The sequence below is a fragment of the Panthera pardus genome, unplaced genomic scaffold, assembly GCF_024362965.1.
Source record: "Panthera pardus isolate Hobbes unplaced genomic scaffold, ASM2436296v1 HiC_scaffold_16, whole genome shotgun sequence".
Taxonomy (NCBI): domain Eukaryota; kingdom Metazoa; phylum Chordata; class Mammalia; order Carnivora; family Felidae; genus Panthera; species Panthera pardus.
In genome coordinates this window covers 109,241,983-109,265,311 of record NW_026526721.1, presented here as the reverse complement: position 1 = coordinate 109,265,311, position 23,329 = coordinate 109,241,983, and the positions used below count along the sequence as shown (strand labels likewise).

The 23,329-nt window shown below is 35.0% G+C and overlaps 1 protein-coding gene across 1 annotated transcript in view; it reads right to left on the bottom strand.

Annotated features, from left to right (window-relative positions):
* DHX36 (DEAH-box helicase 36) overlaps positions 1-23,329 on the bottom strand; it is a 50,512-nt gene that overhangs the window by 15,311 nt on the left and 11,872 nt on the right. Inside the window, exons 4-17 of the mRNA XM_019440020.2 lie at positions 22,439-22,477; positions 20,940-21,110; positions 19,121-19,200; positions 18,365-18,439; positions 18,048-18,214; positions 16,343-16,424; positions 12,409-12,549; positions 12,065-12,167; positions 11,396-11,483; positions 8,172-8,227; positions 6,706-6,770; positions 5,646-5,789; positions 3,413-3,530; positions 2,683-2,781 (exon numbers count right to left, since the gene is read on the bottom strand). Of these exons, the coding sequence (XP_019295565.2) occupies positions 2,683-2,781; positions 3,413-3,530; positions 5,646-5,789; positions 6,706-6,770; positions 8,172-8,227; positions 11,396-11,483; positions 12,065-12,167; positions 12,409-12,549; positions 16,343-16,424; positions 18,048-18,214; positions 18,365-18,439; positions 19,121-19,200; positions 20,940-21,110; positions 22,439-22,477 (1,428 nt within the window). The remainder of the gene's footprint in view (positions 1-2,682; positions 2,782-3,412; positions 3,531-5,645; positions 5,790-6,705; positions 6,771-8,171; positions 8,228-11,395; positions 11,484-12,064; positions 12,168-12,408; positions 12,550-16,342; positions 16,425-18,047; positions 18,215-18,364; positions 18,440-19,120; positions 19,201-20,939; positions 21,111-22,438; positions 22,478-23,329) is intronic.

Here is a 23,329-nt window from a genome sequence, read left to right as displayed (position 1 = left end):
CTCATGATTTCGGTTTGCAAAATGGGAGCCCTGTGCTTGGGTCCGCACTGACAGCAAGGAGTCTGCTTGGGATTCTCTGCCCCTTCCCCAACCAACCATCAACAAAACTAAAAAGCAACCTACAGAATGGGAGAAAATATCTGGAAATGACATATCTGATAGAGGGTTAGTATTCAAAATATATAAAGAACTTATAAAACTCAACACCCTAAAAATGAATAATCTGATTAAAAATGGGCAGAAGACATGAACAGACATTTTTCCAAAAAATATAGATGGCTAACAGACACATGAAAAGATGCTCATCACTTGTCATTAGGGAAATACAAATAGAAACCACAATGAGATATCACCTCATGCCTGTCAGAATGGCTAAAATCAACACAAGAAACAAAAGGTGTTGGCGAAGATGTGGAGAAAGGGGAACCCTAATGATGCACTGTTGGTGGGAACCCAAACTGGTGTATCCACTGTGGAAAACAGCATGGCCATTCTTCAAAAAGTTAAAAATAGAATTACCTTACAATCCAGCAACTGCACTACCAGGTATTCGCTCCAAGAATACAAAAATACCAATTCAAAGGGATACATGCACCCCAAATGTTTACAGCAGCACTGTCTACAATAGTTAAACTACAAAAGCAGCCCAAGTGTCCACCAACTGATGAACGGGTAAAGAAGATGTGGCATGTGGCATGCATATATATATATATATATATATATATATATATATATATATATATATAGGAATATTACTCAACTATAAAAAAGAATGAAATCTTGACATTTCCAAAGATGTGGATGGAGTATCATGCTAAGTGAAATAAGTCACTCAGAGAAAGACAAACACCTAATAATTTAACTCATACATAAAATTTAAGAAACCAAAGAGCATACAGAAAAGAAAAACAGAAACAAAAACAAAAAATCCCAGAGAGGCAAACCAAGAAACAGACTCTTAATTACAGAGAACAGATGGTTACCAGAGGGGAGATGGGTGGGGAGATGGGTTAAACAGGTGATGGCGATAAGGAATGCACTTGTGATGAGCACTGGGTGTCTTAAGGAAGCATAAAATCACTATATGGTACAACTGAAACTAATACTACACTGTATTTTAACTGTAATTTAAATAAAAACTTTAAAAAAGCTTTGGAATCTACTGTTGAGAGAAGGATTTGCATGGCCGTTTCAAGCAAACGGCTAAGTAAAGACTGGTTCTTAAATTCAGTTGGGAGAGAAGAAGCCACCCACTTGGGCTTCAGAGTCCAGCTGTTCTCTGGTCATCCATCTCTACCATCAACAGTAAGTTGATTCTCTGATTGCCACCTCGCTCTATTCTATTAGACGAAATAGCAGCAAAGCTCTATTCTACTAGATAAAAGCCTAGGTGGGAAGACCGGTCAGCAGTAAAACTGTACTATTTCCTAAAGTACCAGGAACCTCACTAAACCTAATACAAATTCCAACAAAGACAGATAATTAACAATGCTTTTTCATTTAAATAACTCACATTAAAACCTACTACAGTGTTCTGATGTAGGTCAAATTCTCAAAATTACCCGTATAAATGGCTTAAATAAAAATGAAATATATAAAGTACATCTTCAGGAACCTCTAACCCCACACGAATCAACAATTTTAGCAATGACAAAAATGTTCTATGTGCAATGTGACTAGAGATGCTGAAATTGTAATTTACTTCAAAATTCAAATTTAAATAGTCACATGTGACCAGTGGCTGCCTTATTGGAGAAGACAGCTTGAACCACTTTTTCTCTTCTCTGAGCATTACCTCACAGCGCCCTTCTCCTCACTCTGGGTACTAATTCATAGCCAGTCCTGTGACTCTTCTCAACATGGTCTTGTGCAGGGATGGCTACCAACTAAGTAGTCACTTGTTAAGTCACTGAAACTAGTTTCTCAAAACAATGATGTCACAGAAAGAAACTAAAGCAGAACAAAACAAAAAAAAAAATTAAGACCAAAATGTCAGGCAGGGGGATATAAAGCTCATTAGTATTCTTTCAAAAATACAAGAATTGCCTTCATAAGATGTCCACAGTCATTAAATTACTTGGATTTGAGAAAAGCTCTGAAAACATTATGGTAATCAGAAGAATCTAAGAAACCAACCAAATTCATCTGAAGAATGCAAATGAAGACAAAGACCAGTAAACTGAAAGATATAAAATTTTATCTAGTTTTTTTTTTTATGTTTATTTTTGAGAGAGACAGATAAAGTAGGAGTGGGGAAGGGGCAGAGACAGAGAGAGGGAGGGAGACCAAAATCTGAAACAGGCTCCAGGCTCCGAGCTGTCAGCACAGAGAACAATGCGGGGCTTGAAATCCAGAACAGCGAGATCATGACCCAGGCTGAAGTCGGACGCTTAACCGAATGAGCCACCCAGGCGCCCCCAAAATTTTATCTAGTTTTAAAACAAGCCTACAATGAAAAAATTGTGTGGAAAGGACCCAGAATAATAAGACCATCACAAAGGTATCATTTTATAACTTTCTAATTCACGTTTCATATACCAAGCCAAAGAGTAAATCAAATTTGGCACTGTGTATTCATTGATCTACTTCATAGTAATGAGAGTAAATTTTTTAATCAGGTGGCTTACGTGCTCTAACATTATAAATCTAACTTAACATTTTGAAAAATAAAATAAAATTTACCAGTTCCATCAGGTGTTTTATGGAGAGTGACACCGCTTCATCTGATGGTGGATCCATTAACCTACTCAGAAAATAAGCAATTCCACCTAGCCTTAAAATCTGGGGGAAGACAAATATAATTAAACATATATCATATACTGCCATTAACAGTTTAGTCATGCCTGTGTCAGTCAATTAATAAAGCATCAAACTTATACATGATTTTCACATTACTACTTTCTATCACCCACCAGCTTTATATTAATGAGAAAAGTAGCTGGTTAAAATCTCAACAAATAGGTTATTACCGATCTTTTTCAAAATAAAAAGGTTGTTTCTATCAAAATACATATAAAATGCCAAAAAATGGTGAATGGTTTATCAGACGGACAGCACCTTAAGATGTAGTAACAGTACATGTAGCTAATATTTATTTACTGAACACTTACTCACTACATGCCAGGCAATGTTCTAAAGAATTCTATATAAGCTTTATTTAAATAACTTGCCACTAGCCTGTCAGGGGAGTTAGGATTCAAACACAGGCAGCATGATCCTAGAGCAGTACATGATAAAATGTGTTTAATAAACATTTGAAGGAAGTTTAAAGACAGTTTACTAAAACACACACACACACACACACGCATGATAACAATTCTTCACAGATTAATATACTACTTTCTTCTATACAAATGTTGAAAATTAGAACCCCACTCTCCATTTAGTTCCTTAACTCTCCCACCTAATTTACCTTTATTTGTAAACAAAGCTCTTCTAGAGGAGTTCTCAAAATTTCTGGCAGTTGATAGTCATCCAGAAGGCTTGCTCTAAGACCATTATATAGATGATAGCAATGACCAGGCTGCACTCTTAAAAAATAAATAAATAAAAGGAACATTACCAATGACTTTTTAGAACTCCAGAGAAAATAGCAAGCAGGGAAAATAGCCAATATCTGTATCATATGAACTACACCATAACTAACTTAATATTTCATTTTTATTAATCATACATTCCTTCTCCCCATGTATCTGAGGAACATTATCTAGATCCATTATCCCTATGTTCTAGTTTTAAGAAAGAGATGATTTCCTCCCCGCACCAATAATTTGGTTCCTTTTTACTAACTTACAGATTCCAGAATGCTGTGCTTAATAACTGTTTACTGAGGTTTACCCTCTATATGCCTTGTGAGCATTTTATGTAATAATCCTAGCATTATGTTAACCTGTCTATATTATTTAAAATCTTAAAAAATTTTTTTTTTTAAGTTTATTTATTTTTGAGACAGAGAGAGACAGAGCATGAATGGGGGAGGGTCAGAGAGACAGGGAGACACAGAATCGGAAGCAGGCTCCAGGCTCTGAGGCATCAGCCCAGAGCCCGACGTGGGGCTCGAACTCACGGACCGCAAGATCGTGACCTGAGCCGAAGTCGGACGCTTAACCGACTGAGCCACCCAGGCGCCCCTAAAACTTTTAAGTATGTGCTATTTAGTGAGCTCTCAGAGGGATTTTGGAAATGTTTTAGTTGCTGAATTTTTCTTTAGTGATATAAATGGACAGGGTTAAGGATAGACATGTAGAGGTGAGGGTATTCATATATTTTCAAACAGAATAAATATTCCTATGGGCTCTTGCTGCTAAAGGAGGGGGAGGTCCATTTTCTATAGGAATAAAAATAAATTCTAAAATTCTTAGCTATTTCTGTCACAAGTATACAAAGACCCATCATCTATTAATATAACATGCCTGTAAAAACGAAGAATGCTTCCACTGAGGACCATATAATATAGTTTGATCTGGCCTTCAAAGTAATTATTAATCAAATCAGGCTTTGGTAAAGGAATTTATTATCTGTGGACCCTACAAGGGGCTATTTTTCATTTGAATTAAACCACTGTAATTCCACAGTTAACTTCTATCAAGCTACTGCAAATGAAAATTTAGACGAAACATAATACTTCGTTTACTTTATTTCTAGAACCGTTTTATGGATCAAACCTAAGGCTAGTATGTTTACTATTCATATAAAAAAGTGTACCACAATGGTGAATACTACTTGAATTAGTATCCAGTGGTATTAAGTCTTCATGAGAAAACCTCAGTCTTAGAGATTATTCTTAGAATAAGGTATCACTTCAGCTCAAGAGCAGCAACTGCATAATCTAATAAACGGCCTACAAATTGCAGTGGGATAATCTGCAAAGATTATAGCAAGATACAGAGCTTTACTACCTACAAATGTAAAACAAAGTATTGCTGAAATTATCTAACTCTCCTTTCCTTACTTACGCCAGTTATCTGAAGATTAATGGAAATTTTTTCGTACTACCTGTAGGAGGCAAAAGAAAAACTCTCTTCTACAACTTCAGACGTGATTCTACCACTCATATGAATAAGGGTGTAAAACTTCTAGGAAGTATGTATTAAAATGAATAATAAGTGCAATTACTTGTGTTAAAGGCAAATCACTCTTTCTACCATTAAGATAGAGATATTATTTCTTATGCTACCCCCATATCAATGAGAAAACTTCCTTGTGTTTTCATTGGTAACTAATAGTGAAAAACTAGTATAGATGTAAAGCACAGGGTTAGGAGCCCAGACTGGAGCCAGACTGCCTGGGTTCAAGTTCTGACTCTGCTACTTACACAACTGTTTAACTTTTAATTTCTTTATACCTTAATTTCCATACCCTTAAAATGGGGGCAATAACCTAGTTCCTAGCATTGTTGTGAAGATTAAGCAAGTTAATATATACAAAGTGTTTAGGAGATAACATGACATTCAAATATTATTACTAGTTATGATTAGTAATTCATGCTTTTTAAAAAATGGAAACAAAATTAAATAGAATAACAAATTAACAAATAATATTAATTTTAATTAACTAGATTGAAAAATTAAAAATAGAAAACTTGGCAGATATTTTTCCAAAGAAACTATGATTAAAACAACTTACAGACAAAGGTTCCATCTTACCTTCCAGCTCGACCTTTCCTTTGTTTGGCATTAGCTTTACTAACCCACTCAGCAGACATGGTACTGATGTTGTTTTGTGTGTCAAAGTGTGTCTCTTTTATTTTTCCTCCATCTATTACATAAACTACATCATCTATGGTAATGCTGTTTGGAAAACAGATGTATGAAATATTAAAAATACATTAAAAGCACATAACCTCTAACAGGACTACAGATAGGGACTTCAAAGCATTTTTAATTAGTCATATTGATTTTGCAGTTAGGGATTTTCACCACTGTTCCCACATTCACCAACATTACAGGGATCAAGCCCCTTGTTGGGCAGGCAGCATCAGGAGCTGTAGTGGCAGTCAATTCTGCAGATGACATGAGGAATTTTTATTTGCCCATAGTCAAACTTCATAGCTTGCTTGATGACTTTTGTACCTAGCTCTGTGGGCCCAAGTTCCCACATGGTTTAATATCAGCTTCCACAGAAAAATCTGTTTCAATGAGTATAAAGACATATTAATGCTTCCAAAGGAATATAAGAAATTTTAAGGCTATTCATAACTAATTACCAAACAATACGACGACCCCCAACCAGAAAAAGGCAAAACCAAAATTGACCTCAACTCCCATGATTCCTTAAGAAGGTTTTTTTTTTAATGTTTATTTTTGAGACAGAGTCACTGTGCAAGCAGGGGAGGTGCAGAGAGGCAGAGAGAGAGAGAGGGAGGGAGACACAGAATTTGAGGTAGGCTCCAGGCTCTGAGCTGTCAGCACAGAGCCCATTGAAGGGCTCAAACTCACCAACTGAGAGATCATGACTTAGGCTGAAGTTGGACGCTTAACCAACTGAGCCACTAGGCACCCCAAGAAGGCTTTTTAAAAAACACTTAGAAAGGCTAATCCATTATAGGATTAGAAAGCAAACAAAAGCCTCTGCCCAACACCATGACTAAATTAACTTTAAAGACATTATGAAGTATCTTTTAGAGAGAGAAGTGTATAAGGTATGCTAATTTATGGGGCTCAAAACTCATAATCATCAGTAGTTGATATTTAAAACAATTTTTACCTAGTCTCTGCAATATTGGTAGCAATTACTATTTTCCGAACACCAGGAGGAGTTCTTTTAAATACCTGTAAGAATCAATACATCAAAACCTCAAAAGCACATTAATTTCTAAGACATCATTCTTCCAATCAGAATTACTTCAGATACTGTTCCTTTTCAACATTGCGTTCATTCCTTCACATATGCATCTAACATTTGTACACATACTTATAGGTACACATCATTTTCAATTAAACCATCATTTTCGTTAAACCAAACAAAATCTCCCAGATTTTAGAATGAACCTTATCACAAACTAAATTTCAAATGAAATAGGATTAAATTTACAGAATGTTTTTTAACAAGAACTGTAAAGCAAAATGTTTTTTTGGGTATCAAACTCTTGAGAGAGAGAGAGAGTTCAGTTTAACAATAAGAATTACGAATGATCCAAAACTCTATGGGTAAGGGACACCAACCACCCAGGCAGATGCCAAACTCAGAATGGATAGCAGCGGGCTGTACCACTACATACAAGTTTTTGAAGTCAAACTAAAAAAAATAAAATCTTCAATGGCATCCTTCACAAAGCCACCTGAGTAAAAGGAGAACTTGTGGTCAAGTACCACTTGGCTATAATGCAAAGAAATGCATACACTTATCTCTTCATTTACATCAAAGGTAATCAACAGAAAATAGAATTTCTAATGTAGTCATATAATTTCTAGCAAAGGAATACACAGTTTACTATTAGTGTGTCAGAGTGAAAGTACTCTTCTGTCTGGTCTTTGGAACTAACAGTCCTTCACCCCTTGTCTTCACTTAGGTATGTACTCTAATTGGATTGGCTGAGGCTTACTCAGGATTAAAGAATCAGCAGAAAAGATATTAAAAGAGCCTCAATAAGAAATGCCTTGAGATTTTCTCACAAAAGGAGGGGAAAAAGTACAAGAGAGAGAGAGAGAGAGACAGACTTTCTTCTGAGCCATCTCCTTCTATCAGGGCCTGCAAACACTGCAGTCCAGAAAACTATCTTGTCTTTGAGAATGCAGTGTTGATCCTAACAAGGGACATGCCTGAACCTGACAAGAGACAAAACATTCAAAACCATAATAATATATTATTGATAAAACAGGAAATCTCATACCTACAAATACATTAATTCTGTTAAATCAAAATCTCAAACATCAAGCTGTAGTATGTCATAGATAACTGCAACCCAAACAAGTTACTGGTGAAACCAGTCTATAAACTTTTCCCTAATGCTGACAAAACTAATTTGTTAATTACTCAGTTACTCGAGTTTTTGTGCAATTATCCCCTGAAGATTCATTTGCAAAGTTCTTAAAGAAGTGATTTTTATATGGATTACTACTTGAAAATGCACCTTCAAAAAAAATAAAAGAAAATAAAAGATAATAAGCAGTCCTTAATCTGAAGCTTGCCTCAATCTGAAAGACAGAGGATGAATACATTTAACAACATACCTGTGTCTGGTTAACCGTAGGCATCAGTGAATGTAAGGGTATAATAATAAACCTGTCTGAAAATTAAAAAAGAAAAGTAAACTTTAAGATAAACAGTTGCAGAAAAGCTCCAGATTAGTTAAGCACATAATTCTTAACTTATATTACTATGTATAATCGGAGAAACTTTATTCTTTTTATTTTCTTGTTTTCTTAGTGCTCCAGTAAGTTCTTACTGACATTTTATTCTGTCAATTTATTTCACATTGATAAACATATTCCCCAAATTCCTAAAGAATGCTTAAAAGTTAGGAACAATCTTTTCAAATTATGCTAGAAAACATCATTAGTTCTATTCCCATCAGTTAACTGAACATCAAAAAATTCGCTCTAATATGAATATAAGTTTATAGACCTTGGGGGATCCTCACTATTTTAATCATATAGATAATAAGTGAATTTTTAGAGCACTTTAATGAAATTCCCATGTCCACTTTTATGTTAAAAAAATAATGAAACAGCACTGGTAAAGTGACCCACATTTTTAAATGTAATTTTGTTAGAAATGTAAAATCACATTCCTACTTTTTAAGTTTCAAAATGAAATAGTTCAACCCATTCGTGATTACTAGACAACAGGGAGAAAGTTTGGTGTAGTTATTAGTGATGGAAATAAGGGAATGTTAAGGAAGCAAGGGTAAACTTCAAGTTTAGCTATGATTACAAAAAAAATGCAACCCGACTTAAAGACTTAAATCTCTAGCAAGTATCGAGATGACTCAAGATAACTGTATTCCCCCTGCCAAAAACTATTGTTATTCAAAGGAAATATGATACTTCCCAAATCCTCTGATAAGGGTTACAAATCTTAAAAGGTAGTAAAAAGCTGTCAAGCAATTGATATTGCTAAAAAGATTGCTCTGAATTACTTGTCTCTGTAACACAATATGAAATGCATTAACTCGATCAATACTCAGGCCAAAAATAATTTACTTTGAGTTGGATTAGGCCTTAAGATGTAACTTCCATTTTATAAGTATAGGTAAGAAAGGATCAAATGATAATATTATGAAGACTCAGATTCAGACAAGTCTAGAAAGTCGAGGTAGGTGGACCTAGCCTAGTCTTTTCCACAAATCATTACCATGGGGAAGGTAAGGGGGATATGAAAGTGATTATGTGGAGTAAAAGACTTATCTGGCTTACAATTTTCTGTAATTTGAACTATTAGCTGTGAAAGACACTTTTGGGGGAAAATGGGAAAATCTGATTATAGACTGGATTATTAGATGATGTTAAGAATTAGATATAAAAATGGTACTATGGTTATATATTATATAGAAAAGTACATTTTTAGAGATGCATATATTTTGAGAGATAATATATGACAGCCGCAATTTATTTTAAAAAGGAAAAAATTAGATCACAAAAATAATTGCTGCATTGAAGTCATTGGTATATGTTGTTCACTGTACGATTCTCTAGTTTTCTCTAAGTTTAAATGTTTCATTACAAGTTAAAAAAAAAATCAGTAGCCAGGTAAAACAATGAAAGTAAAAACAATTCTGTTAAAGGTAACATAATTGGGGTAAAAAGAGTTTAGACTGCTGATATTGCACAACTACAGTAGTCAGTGGGAAAAAAGTCTATACTCTTATGAGAAGAAAAAAATAAGTTGAGAAGCATTCAATAAATTGAGTTTCAAAATTCACCTTTAGTCAGTATAGAGTTAGACCAATTTTTTTGCCCCTTTTAACATGGTCAACAGAGTACAGCCAATCATTAAGGCTAAATTTTAAAACTATAACTTGAGAAAAAACATTCTTGTTAAACTTTGGAAAGATTTCTTTTTAAAAAGAATTGAGCAGGTGGTTAAAGTATAAATTAATACCTCCTTCCTTGAGAATAATTAGAAAATTAATAAAGTCAATTATAATAACCAATATCACAGCATGTAATTGTAGTGTTACATTTTGGTAGATCTTCCTTGTATTTTTCCTGGTAAATATATACACATACTCAACATTTTTTATTTGAAGTAAACTCTACACCCAACATGGGGCTTGAACTCACGACCCTGAGATCAAGAGCTGCATGCTTTACTGATTGAGCCAGCTCAGTGCCCCACACATACTCACATTTTTTAAAACTAAAAGTAGATCATACAGTAGTGTTTTTTGGGGGGGTGGGAGAGACCAACGTTAGAAGGTTCGGCCAAAAAAAGAATCCCAGTTGTTTAAAAAAACAATTCAATTGCATAGTTTAATCACAACTACACTTTTTCTATAGACAAAGGTTATCACTGAAAGTAGTTATTTCATTACAGAGAAGCCCTGATAATCAGATAAAAACATTTTCCAGCTATAGAACAGTAAACAATTTTAATTATAGAGAATGTTTTGAGGACATTACTACCATGGGATTTAACAAAGAATGAAAAATACTGCTTTACTACTGCTTTACTATTTCAGTCAATTAGATCAAAAAATTTTTAGTGTCTTGTAAAAATAAAATGTGTCAAAAGCAATTCAAGAGATTAAGTTTAGAAAATATAATTAGAATTATATAATACTAAATAGAATTTGCTTTGTATTTTACTGATTGGAAGTTAATAATTATTCCTGAAAATGCTCTGGCTGCATTTTATAGGAGAAAAATGGTCCCATATATTTCTGAGACATAAGAGATTATGTCTCTTAAACATGCTATTTAAGCGTTGGAAGCACCTATAGAATTTTTTAAAACTATAGACGTTCAAGTCACATTCTCAGATTTGGGGTGAGGATGGGGTCTGAGTATCTGAATTTTACAGAAGCACCACTAGTGACTTGTATATTCAGAACTGAGAAACGCTGGGCTAAGGGATAAATTCAACCTTATTTTCTGCCCAATTAAATGCAGCAGTGAGTGAAAAAACAAACGCAAGTACCAACATCTTAACTTTAAGGGCTCAATATTATTAGGCAAATTTAGAAAAAGGAGTAAAATATTCTCATAATACCAAATAAAGAACTTCACCATATACCTACCACCTTCATCTTGTGACCTAGAACTTTATTTTTTAAAAAAGAGAGAAAGAGATCCAACTTTTGAAAAAACCCAACCTGGGCTTAAGACCACCAAGTTCCTACAGTGAGGCAGCCTTAGACTAAGCAACGCTTCTTCAAATAAAAGAAAAAAAACACATGCTGCATATGATTTAAGTACTATTCTTAGAATTGTAATAAAATGCATTTCCATAATACCTGATTTAAACATCACTTGTGACATCAAGAGATCATGTAAAGTGCTGATATTGTCCCAGCCTGGTAGGAAGACCAGTATTGCACCATCCTATATGGAGGGGAAATAACCATTACAAAGTATCACATAACCAAACACACTAAATGTAAACTTCTGTGCACACTTAAACTAGTTTCAGAAGTTTTATTTACTGATTGTAACTAAAGAATAGAAGCTCACTCTTTTTAATGTTTATTTTGAGAGAGAGAGAGAGAGAGAGAGAGAGAGAAAGCAAGTGAGGGAGGGGCAGAGAAAGAGGGAGAGAGTTCTCTCAAAGCCCAAAGAGGTTCTGTGCTGCGTGTGGAGCCCCATGTAGGGCTCAATCTCACAAACTGAGATCATGACTTGAGCTCAAATCAAGAGTTGGATGCTTAACTGACTGAGCCACCTAGTCATCCTGAAGCTCACTCTTTAAAAATAGGATTTACAACCCAGACATTTCATTTGTTTAGTCTTTTCTTCAAAAAGATCAAATGCCTCAATTTTGGTATTCTGAGATTCTTATTTCTAGTGTCAATTTCTTCCATATGCTACTTGTAAAAAGCATTTAAAAAATTATTCTTCTTTTCTCAGGGTCTTGATATATTAATGAAATTAAAATTACATCACTAAGAAACAAACAAAAAACTAACCTCTTCTTCCAAAACAATGTGTCGGATAAGGGCAGCAATCAAATTCAGATCAACTTTATCATCATCGATCATTTCCAGAACATCTACAGTACTTGCAGAATACCTAGCAAAGTTAAATAGGAAGTCATGAAATGCCTGATCAAGTTTCCTAAGGTTCAACCTGTTATCTTAAAATCTTAAAATTAATTCAATCAGCAAATGGGAAAACACAATTAACATATAGAAGTATTACTGGGATAACAATAGTTAGAAACAAATTCAAGAAGACAATCTCTGCTTTTTTGTTTTAGTCATTTAGCCTCTGTGATCCCAAATTAGATTAAAAACAAGCAAAAAACACATACCTTTTTCGCAGTTCCCTTACATAATCTGGCCAGCGTTCTTTATAGATTGCTTCTTTTTCTTCTTTTTCTTGTCTGTTTACATGCCCTTGCATGAAACCCCTCTTAAACTGGGACCTGTGTTCTTTTTGTTCTGGAACATATCTAAAATAAATAAAAAAATTCTTAAATAGCTTAAACCATTTGCAAACTCTCTGGTTTTAGCAAATATCTGTGACTTTTTACTTTCGGGTTTTAAAGAGGATTTTAAAGAACATTTCATTATGCTTTCTAGTGAATGCTACTAAATAGTTTATTAGTAGCTGTTCATTAATATATAAAATCCAACATTTTATATAAAAATCATTTTTCTCTACCAAAGTACATAAAACTTTAGATCATCGTTAGCAGTCAAAATAAAAAAAATTAATTCTACAGTAACTTGTTTGCTCTAAAAAGTTAACATTACTGTTTAATGTAAATATAAATATCACATATAAAATAATAAATGCGTAGTACAAGACTCAGATTTTGAATATATAGGTTTCCAAACCTGAGTGCACATAAGAATCCCAGAGAGCTTATAAAATACAGAATCCTGAGTCCTATCCCTTGTGATTTGGACTCCGTAGGTCTGGTTGGGGTCTGCTAATCTAGGAATTTGAATTAGTGCCCCAGTAAATTCAGAAAATTTATCTATGGACCTACAGACCCACTCATGCTTGAGAACTATTTAATTCTGCTCAGTCTTACAGTCAGAGCCAAATGGCAGAGCCAGAATCTGTATGTGTCAATCCAATACTATATGCCATGACTCCACCACGCCATTAGTGACTGCTAAAAACAAACAGAGGGCGCATCTGCCTAAGAATTCCACCTAACTTAAATGGTTTGAAAGGCATGGGGGTGGGAGGAGACAAAGAAAAGTGAAACTACACTTTGACCCCAAAGCCCCTGGGAATTTGCCTAGGGAGAGCATCTAGATGGAAAAGGGGGGTCTGGACCATGGGCTTTAGAGTCAGACAGAACTGGACTGATGTCCGTGCTCTGCCACTGACTACCTGTGTAACCTTGGACAAGATATAAACCTCTGCCCTTCGGTTTGCCTATTTGAAATATTATAATACTTTAATAGTATTGGCAGGAGAATAAAAGAAAAATGCAGTAAGATAAAGCACAGTGCCTGACACATAGTAGACACCCAAAAAGTGTTAACCCCTTCCCTATTCAGTACCTGTGACCCAGGATTCCCCTAAGTCTTCGATACATATAGAGGCATCAACTTGAGGTAGGGCAACCTGAGACAGAGATTAGTCCTAGTCAGCAGGATGGACCCACAGTTGGCTCCCTTCCCAGCAATTCCGAAAAACAGAGGTAAGCTTCAACCCACCCCCCCCCTCCCCGGCCAAGTGCCCAATGACAACCCTCCATATCATCTTCACCCTGTTTCCTTCCCTTCAGTTCAGCTCTTCTTCTGGGAAGGGACAGATGGGGGCTTCGCCTGAAAACTTCTGTCAAGGGATCACCTTCCTTCAACTCCCCTCTTAGGGCTGACTAGGGGATGACAAGGGCACATACACCCTTCTTCTGCTTCTGAGACTCTTTAGTTACAGTTCCCTGAACATTCCCTGCCTTCTACAGAGCTTAAGAAAGCAATTCATCATTAAATAATTTTAGCTTACTGTTCCCTAAAACTTTACTTGCACTACTGTCACCTGTTACTAGAAAATAATTGGTAAATGTGCCACAGTAGGAAGTGAGAGGAATGGTGCAAAGTGGAATTGAAGAGAGAATGCATAATAAAGCTTACTGATGACAAAACCAGAGCACAGACTGATTAAGATACCCTCTCTCACTTTTAGTTATGTTCTACCCTCTCTGATATACACACTTCCCTTTTTCCTACCCTGAATTTCACTACTTTCCTCACTTGCCCAGTCTATCCCTGCTACATAACCTCATTCCCAATACATTCTTTACTTCTTCCAGAATGGGTCAGTCATACTTTACAGGACAGCTTCTATGTCTTTCTGTCTACATTTAAGCTCTGAGGATAGGTACCAAGTCTTTCCTTGTTTTATGATCAGACCCTAATGCACAGGGCAGGCATGAAGTTTAATAAAAATCTGTTTAAATGTCCACCCAAAAAATTGAACAGACTTTTCTCCATGTAAAACCGACTGTAGGATCTTTGTTTTCACCTTCCCACCATCACTTCCGTTTTCTCACTTAACAAGTAAGCTGTGGAATCTTAAAACACAAGTGTTTCCCTATCTGTCCGTATATTTATTTGCATGTTTACTATAGGCCAGGCACTGTGCTGTACTCTAGTTATAGAGATGAACAGGACAAAATGCTTGACCTTGGACAAATCTGAAATCTATTGCAAGAGGTAAATATAAAGGTGAAGTACCTGACAATATGGTAAGTATTTTAAGAGATATGATAAACCTGCTACAGGTTGATGAGAAAGCAACCCACTCTATGGGAGGGATAAGAAAAAGCTTAACAGACAGTGAAGTTGGAATTTGTTCTTACATAATTAAGTTTATACATAAAGGGTGGAGAAGGTGTCTAAAAGGACAACATAGCATGTAACAAAGCACAAAATCGTGAATGAAAGGGCACTGACTGGCATATTAGGGAATGGTACATTTAGCACAGGTACACCAGGAGACACATAAGACTAGAAAAAAAGGATAGAGCCAGATTGTAAAGAGCTTTGGGATGACTAACTAGGGAACAGGAACCTGATCCTATGGGCTGTGTTTTCCCAGCCCTTCCCTCAACAAGAAATTCAAATATTAATTGGTATATCCCCTCGGAGAAGGCTGTTAGTAGCTAATGGCCAGAGTGCTGAAGGGATCAATAATTTGGGTATACTAGCTGAGGTATTCTGCTACAGGTCATGACAAACATAAAGGTCCTTAAACAAGTTTTTAAAGAAAAATTTCAGGAGGCTTGACAAGGGGGAGAAAGTTCACATAACCAGATTTTGTAGGAAAATACATGGCACTCTCACATATATATGAGAGTGAAGACAGTACCAGAAGAGGAACTACTAGCACGGAAGAGACAATAACAACCTTAAGCAGAGAAAACAGAAATGAGAGGGCACATGCAAGGAGAAAGCTCTCAGGGTTTGTACTGTGGGAAAGGTGGGAGTACAGAATGATTTAGACTGAGTTACTAGGCATGTAGAGCAGTTAACATATCCTGGTATGATTTATCAACTGCTCGATACATATTAGTCTTTGGATTTACAGCTCAGACACTGCGTGGAGGATAGTAACCATGGTAAGGCAAACTTGCAAAGAGAAATTATTTCATTTTAACGTTTTGGTGGAAGCACGGTGGGGAATGAATAGAAGATAATGATTTCAGCTGGAAAAATGTGAGCTTCAAGGTACCTGTGGTACTGGAATGCTGCTGAGTAGAGAGTTAGATACCAAATGCAAAGTTCAGGAAGAGCTTCAGAAGCTCCAGCTCTGAGAGCTGTGAAAATACACAGCTATGGCCATGGAAACAGGATGGCACAGTCAAACCATGAAAGACTGAAAAAAGGCTAATTAAGAACCCTCAGGGGAAATCTTATGTAAAGGGTAGGCAATGGAAGCCAGCAAAAACTGAAAACTTGGTAGGACAATCAGAGGAGAGGTTCAAGCACTAGTAACAAAGGTTCCCAAACTTTGCTGCCCAGGGAGCTTTAAAAAACTGATGCCTGGCTACCAGCCCAGATTTTGTAATGTAATTAAGGTAGGGAGTGTGAATTGGGCATCTGGATTTTAAAGGGCTCCAGGTGATTTTAATGTGCAACCAAGTCTAGGAATCCCTGATTTAAGGAAAAACAATGTTTTAGAAGGTAGTGGTTAAAAAAGAGCTTCTGAGATTAAAGTTTAACAGAAAAAAAAGGTGGCATTAGTATTTTTAAAGCTCTTATTTCCTAATATTTACTTACCTTATTTTTTCAATTATATCTTCCAAAAGATACTCCGCAACCGGAAAAGTAAAACCAGGTATGTGTATCATTGGACAGTTACCTATTATGGCAGACAAGACATAAATCTATACTCAAAATGTTTAAAAAAAAAAAAATTAACAGATTATAAATAGGCCAATACCTTTCTTACCTTTCTTAAGTTCAAAGATGGTCCTGGCACTTTTACAATTGTACCCTATTTTTCCATAATGAATTTAATGAAAAGTAGCAGTCTACTCTTCACTTACTACCATTTTACTGCTACCAAACTGTACACACGCATCACGGTTCTACAAAGTAACACAATATATCAAAGAATAGAGCATTTTAAGTTGGACTCATAACTCAATAGTTGGAAGTCTATTTCCTCTCCATCACTAGTCAAGATGGTACCAGCAGAACCCAAGTTTTAGTGAAATCAACTTAAGAAGCACTACTCTTATGGTACCCAGAATCAGGAAAAGAGAAAAAAAAAGTAGTTTAAATAAGACATAGCAAAATATTAAATTGTTACTTATTATTTTAGAAACACTAGTTAAAAAAAAAACAACAAAAAAACTACCTCTCTTAGTACTGTTACTTAAATGCTACTTCTATTTCAGACCATGCAAAATAAGCAGTATACATTGTAAACCAAGGCCAACATAGCATCAGAGGTCAAAAAGTATCTCAGGTGGTCTCACAGCTCTGCCTGTGAATTGCACAAGTTTGAGCAGTTTATTCAATGTTAGGTCTGGACCATGCATCAAAACAACAACAAACAAACAAAACAATACAAGCAACTAATTTCACACGTCTTTAAGCTTCCATTTTAACTATTCACCCTTACCCCACCCCCCACCATTTTCCTCTCCTTCTCCTACAACTGGAAGCAAAACAGATAAGCATATTTTTTAAAAAATGTACTCTACAGCTAGTCAAAATGTTTCAAATCCTCTCAACTCTTTTTTTAAACATTTACTTATTTTTGAGAGACAGTGAGCGAGCTGGGGAGGGGTAGAGAGAAACAGGGAGACACAGAATCCAAAGCAGGCTCCAGGCTCTGAGCTGTCAGCACAAGAGCCCAATGCAGGGCTCGAACTCATGAACCATGAGATCATGACCTGAGCTGAAGGTGAAGTCAGACGCTTAACCGACTGAGCCACCCGGGCACCCCTCAACCCTCTCTTAATTATGCAACCATTACAAGGCATACTGGAAAGACACATCGGCAAAAATGGGAATACTAGCACCTACCTCACGAGGTGTTAAGATGATACAGTGCCAAATACAGTACACCTGGCACACTCAAGGTGTTCCAGAAGTGTCCATGAGTACTATTAGTATTAGCACGCTGCCACTCTAGCCTGTGACAGTACATGAAAACCACAGAACAATCACAAAAAAAATGTTCAAAAATTATTCAAACCTGTGGTTTGAACTCATTGATGCCACCTTAATTACCTGATGGTGGCACCAAAAACCTACATGTCTTCACTCTAACACAGATGATGCCACCTTTCAAAAATAGGCTCAATTCTCTAATCTATGAGATTAGAAGCTAGGAGAATATTTACTAAACATTTATTTTGTACCTGGTACCTAGAAATGTATTAGCTTTTTGATTTTTTTTTAAATTTTATTAACTCTAAATTCAGTGGCTTTGTGATAACTTCCTAAAGCAATAATCATAAAATTTACTCACCAAAATATTCTGAAAATTTCTCAGCATTCAATGTCGCACTCATTAATACGACTTTCAGGTCAGGTCGAAAATTGAGAAGATCTTTAATAACAGTCATTAAAACATCTGACTGTAGGTTTCTCTCATGGATTTCATCAAGCACAATATGACTAACACTGGACAAACGCCTAAAGCAAAAGTGTGAAGTATGAAACTTAGTACAAAATTCAACAACGGAACCATTCTACTTTAATAATTAGTAAAATCCAATTTAATACTGACATCTTTTGCTAATGTCTAACTAACTAAATGTCCGTCCTGAAGTGAAACATACTCACGAGTCTGACTGCAGCCACTGAAGGATAATTCCTGTTGTACAGTATAAGATAGAACCCTGCTTCCTTGGCAACCGACTGTGAATGAAAGACAGGATATGAGTTTTGGTTTTAGTGTCTTTACTAAACAAATTACTAAGTACCACACAAGTTTAAAAGAAAATCTTCACAATTAACTTTTTGGTTATAGGAATGCTTACCGCAACAGAGTAATGGGAAATACTACATTCAAGTTCACTATACATTATTTTCACGGTCACGATACACCAATGATGTCTTTTTAAAGGCATAACCATTAACATTCAGAAAACAACACTTAGGGGCCTAAATTTCTGTTCAGTGACTGAAAAATCAGTTCATTTAAAAAGCTAAATGGAATCTTGAGCTCCAGAAAAGGACTACAGATATACGGTAAGTTAAAGATACCAAAATCAATAAAGTCAATCGGAGGGGGGGGAATGGCAGTGGATGGTGGTACCAAAAGATACATGACAGCAACTCCTTTCAAGTGTAGTGATGATCTACTAATGTATATCCAGGTAAGTGATTTCTCTAGTCATTTAATAATATAAAAGCACACTTTAAAAAAAGACAATCCAAACAGGAGTTTGTAGTTTGCAAGCTTCCTATGCTGCAGTTACTTTAAATGTCAATTTTAATAGTAATCAACATAAAGATAGGGGGCAATCTTTCTTTTGAATCTCTAACTTCAAAGTTTCACTAAAATCTACCTGTATACAAGAGGTGAACATTCTTTACCTCTGGAGACGAATCTGGTATCCGGTACTATTACCATTGCCACAAGATTCGGCCCTTTCTGCGGCCACTCTCTCTGCAACCTTTAATCAAAATAAAAGACATTTACAAAGAAAATAGGATTTCCTTTAGGACAAATATCTTGAACATCCATAAAATCTGGGATTTCTGGAAAAAATGTTCATCAGATTTTCAGGAGTTAAAAAAAGAGACAGATACTAAAATTCAAGGGTTCTAAAACCGTGTATTGTCCCTTAAAAGCTGCAGACTACTGCCTCTTACACTGACTTTTCACTTTCTCTTAAAAAGCCCTTCAAGGCCAAATTCTCATCGCTATTTTCAAACTGCCTTTCTATATAGCATCCTCTCATTCATCTCTACCTTTCTTTTGAACTTTTCTAAAACAGTTAGAAATCATGGTCTAAACTTATAAACCTTGTATATAATGAGGGCAAATACATGTTTGTACTTTTTGTTCCTCGAGATTTTGTTTTTGGTAGACATTGGTGTTGCTTCATTCCTGGTTCTTGGTTTTGTTCTAAAAGTTATGGCTGCCAAAAATTAACTTGGAATTGATAATCCAATACAGATTTATGTAACTACAAGTAACCAATAGACATCTTGTGACAGAACAGTGATTTATGAGATTAGAAATAGAAAATGGCATAATTAAGAAACAATACTTCAGAAATAAAACTTTCCAGTCAGTACATCCTGTATACACTGAGTTAGGCCACTATTTCACTTTTTATTACTTACTAAATTGCCCATTCAAGTACCAACAGATCTTGGAAAAATAAACAAAAAATAACCTAGTCAGTATTTCTTCCCACTGTCAATATATATGTGTAATATTATATTAGTGAAAATTGATCATATTTTTAACTTACTTAAATCTAGCTATATAATTGTACTATACCAAAAGTGGTTCTTTTTTGCCATTCTGTCATCTTATATAATTTCTAGAAATATGATTCTACCAAAAAGGCTACTGTACTTTCTTTAGAAATCATGGTTTAAAATGTATACTGTTATTTCCTCCAAAGTATTGTCATAATTGGTAACACAGTCTCTAACCAAATTCTTTATTAAATGACCTGGAGATGATAAATAGCAGTATCATACAACTAAACATAACCGTAAATCTTTATAATTTAAATTTACACAAAAAACCATGTAACACTGAAATAAATTCACTATACCCATCAAATGTTGCAAGAAACCCCTAACATATTTAAAGAATACATAACCCATACATTTAACTAGGTCATCTAACTAAACAAACAGAAATGCTGTTGTTTGTAGTAAACATGTACCTCAAAGTGTTAATAGGATAAACCTAAAATAGTATCTTAATTTTTATGATAAATTCCCTCTTATTGAGCAATTGCATTAAAAAAATTTAAAATGCAGCTAAAATATACAAGGCTTCCTGCTTTCACCATCAGTGTACTTACATACTGAAAAACAATCTGAGAACCAAAAAACAATGCTGAATGAATCAAGTGGTAATATTTAAAGCATCTATACTGATGGGGATTATTTGGAGTTTATAATCCCACAAAAATTTATCAGCTTTCTCTTCTTCTAATTTTATACTAAAATTTACCTGAATTTATAATTTATCTTAAACTCATGAACATCTATTATCAATAAGAGGTCATTCAAGATTTTGGTCTTTACTACCAAATATTTACTTTCAAAACAACACATCCTAAATATATTTAAGAACCGTTACAAACCTTCAAAGCAGTTTAGTTCCAGCAAGACTAGGAGGATGGAAAATAAGGTGGGGAATTTTAAAAAGTGAGACATTACTTACCGAAATGGCACTAATTCTTCTTGGCTGAGTACAAACTATCCTGCATGCAGATCCTTTTCCTCTTTCAATGTAGTTATCCAAAATGAACTGAGTAACTTGAGTAGTTTTTCCACAACCAGTTTCACCACTTATTACTGTTACTTGATGGTTATCAATCATATTCACCAATTCCTATTTCAAAATGGAAAATAAGTGAAGAACATCACATAGTGACTAACTGAAAAAGTAGTAATCAAAATACCATCAAACTGAAGGTAACCATTTTTAACAAAGGTATTAATGCATTTAAAATTTTGTTAAATGCAATGCTGACAGTTTGTATATCTGGGTCTACCTGTTTTCAAGAGAAAAGCAGCATCAAATTATGAAAAAAACAAACACAAGGCACTATGAAAGGAAAACACACCAACAAGAACTAAAAGAGACAGCTCTAAGTTCTACACATAAGAATAAACATTAATTAAAAAGAATGCTGAGTGTACGACTACTGAGTACAAGAAAAATCCCAATACCCAACCAACTACTGAAGACATTAAGGGGTTATATCAAAACTCAAACAATACGGCTTTGTCTGCGGAACAAGTTTTGTATGCTGTTCCAGAGAACAAGGAAGTCTATAATGTATTTCCTTTCAAATAATTAAAGTTTGTAAACACCTAAATCAAAGGGGTAAACTTCAAATATCTGGAAAACCTCACATTTGGGGAAGGTCTTTCTTAAAACTTTTAGATAAACACTAATATTTTTAATAGTAATATTCACTATATTAATAAGACCATCCTACTACTTCAAAGTAGTATTGGAGGTTATTATTATCTACATTTTGAAAACTCACCTTTAAAAATTTTCCCATCTACTTTAACACACTATACATATATCAGAACAAGTTCCAAGTTTAAACAATGAAATTATAGCTTGTACAGCATGTGATTAATTCATTCAATATTTACTGGGGGGGGGGGGGGTGTCTCTGAGTCAAGTAATACATAGTGAACACTTTGTCCTCAAGAATTTACAGCAGCCTAAGGGAGGAAAAAACACTGTGGCAGGTGGTACTTAACCAAAACTTTAATCAAAACAAAGTAAGGCTGAGAGAACAGAGTAGGATGGAGGACTGTATTACTCTCTATAAGGTAACTATGTAATAAAGCATAATAAATTAACTAAAGTACTCTATTTTCAGTAGTGTCTCAATTTTAATTAAAATGTTTGGTCTCAAATTAGGAGTAAGGGTATTTACCCAAGATAACTTACATGTGAAAATTCTATTTTTCTTAAAGTTCTAAACATTTCATTTATAGACAGAAATGAGAAAAGTTCAGGAAAATGGTTTCATGACCATTTTTTTCTTTTGGTCTTTCAAAAATTCAAAAGAATAAAATGAACTTTCAATAATATCCTTCAGAGGAAAGTTTTTTAGTTTGTATTTTTTGATATAGGTCTTAAAAGAATTATATTTTAAGTATTTTGCAAATTAAAGGATATAGTATTTGTTTTACCTTTTGCATTCCATATGAAGGCAGCTTTTCCCTGAAATGCTGAAAATTAAAAACAATTGTTAATTTTCACAAAAGAATCAAATTACAATCATGGTAATCAGAACATATCATAAATATGCTAGAATCCCAAAATATTATTACTTCATTGATTATGTCAAGTATCAAGACTTAAAAAAGAATTTTTATAAAAAAGAACTCATGAACTTAACAATCCCCTTTATTTTTAAAACACTGAAAAAGAGAATTCCATTACATTCAACAGAGTGGAGACACTTTCTTTGAGTTAAAGTGGCAGTAAAATGCAATCTGATCTGTCATCTAATGTGCATTCTTGTAGTCCCTAAATTACTTTTACCATCTTTTGTTTGTTTTATATATTCATTTTAGATTTGTTTTGCTATCACAATTCATTTTCCCAACCATCAATTCACCATTTACTAATCCATAAGGCACTGGTACAGATTAATTACTTCTGGGTACTTGCCTTTGAGAATCAAAGAAAATTGAAAACAAGTAACATGTGGGGCACCTGGGTGGCTCAGTCAGTTAAGCGTCCGGCTTCGGCTCAGGTCATGATCTCACAGTTCGTGGGTTCAAGCCCCATGTCGGACTCTGTGCTGATAGCCCAGAGCCTGGAGCCTGCTTTGGATTCTGTGTCTCCCTCTCTCTCTCTCTCTCTGCCCCTCCCCCGCTCTCACTCTGTCACTGTGTCTCTCAAAACTAAATAAACATTAAACAAAATAAAAAATAAATACATAAAACAAGTAATATGTGAAGAAAATCTGGTCCTACCATTTAAGAGCTAAGATCTTAAGACAAACTTGGATCCTGAATCCCTCAAAGGTTGTATCTCACAAGGTTGCAAGGAATCTGAATGAAAAACCTTTGTAT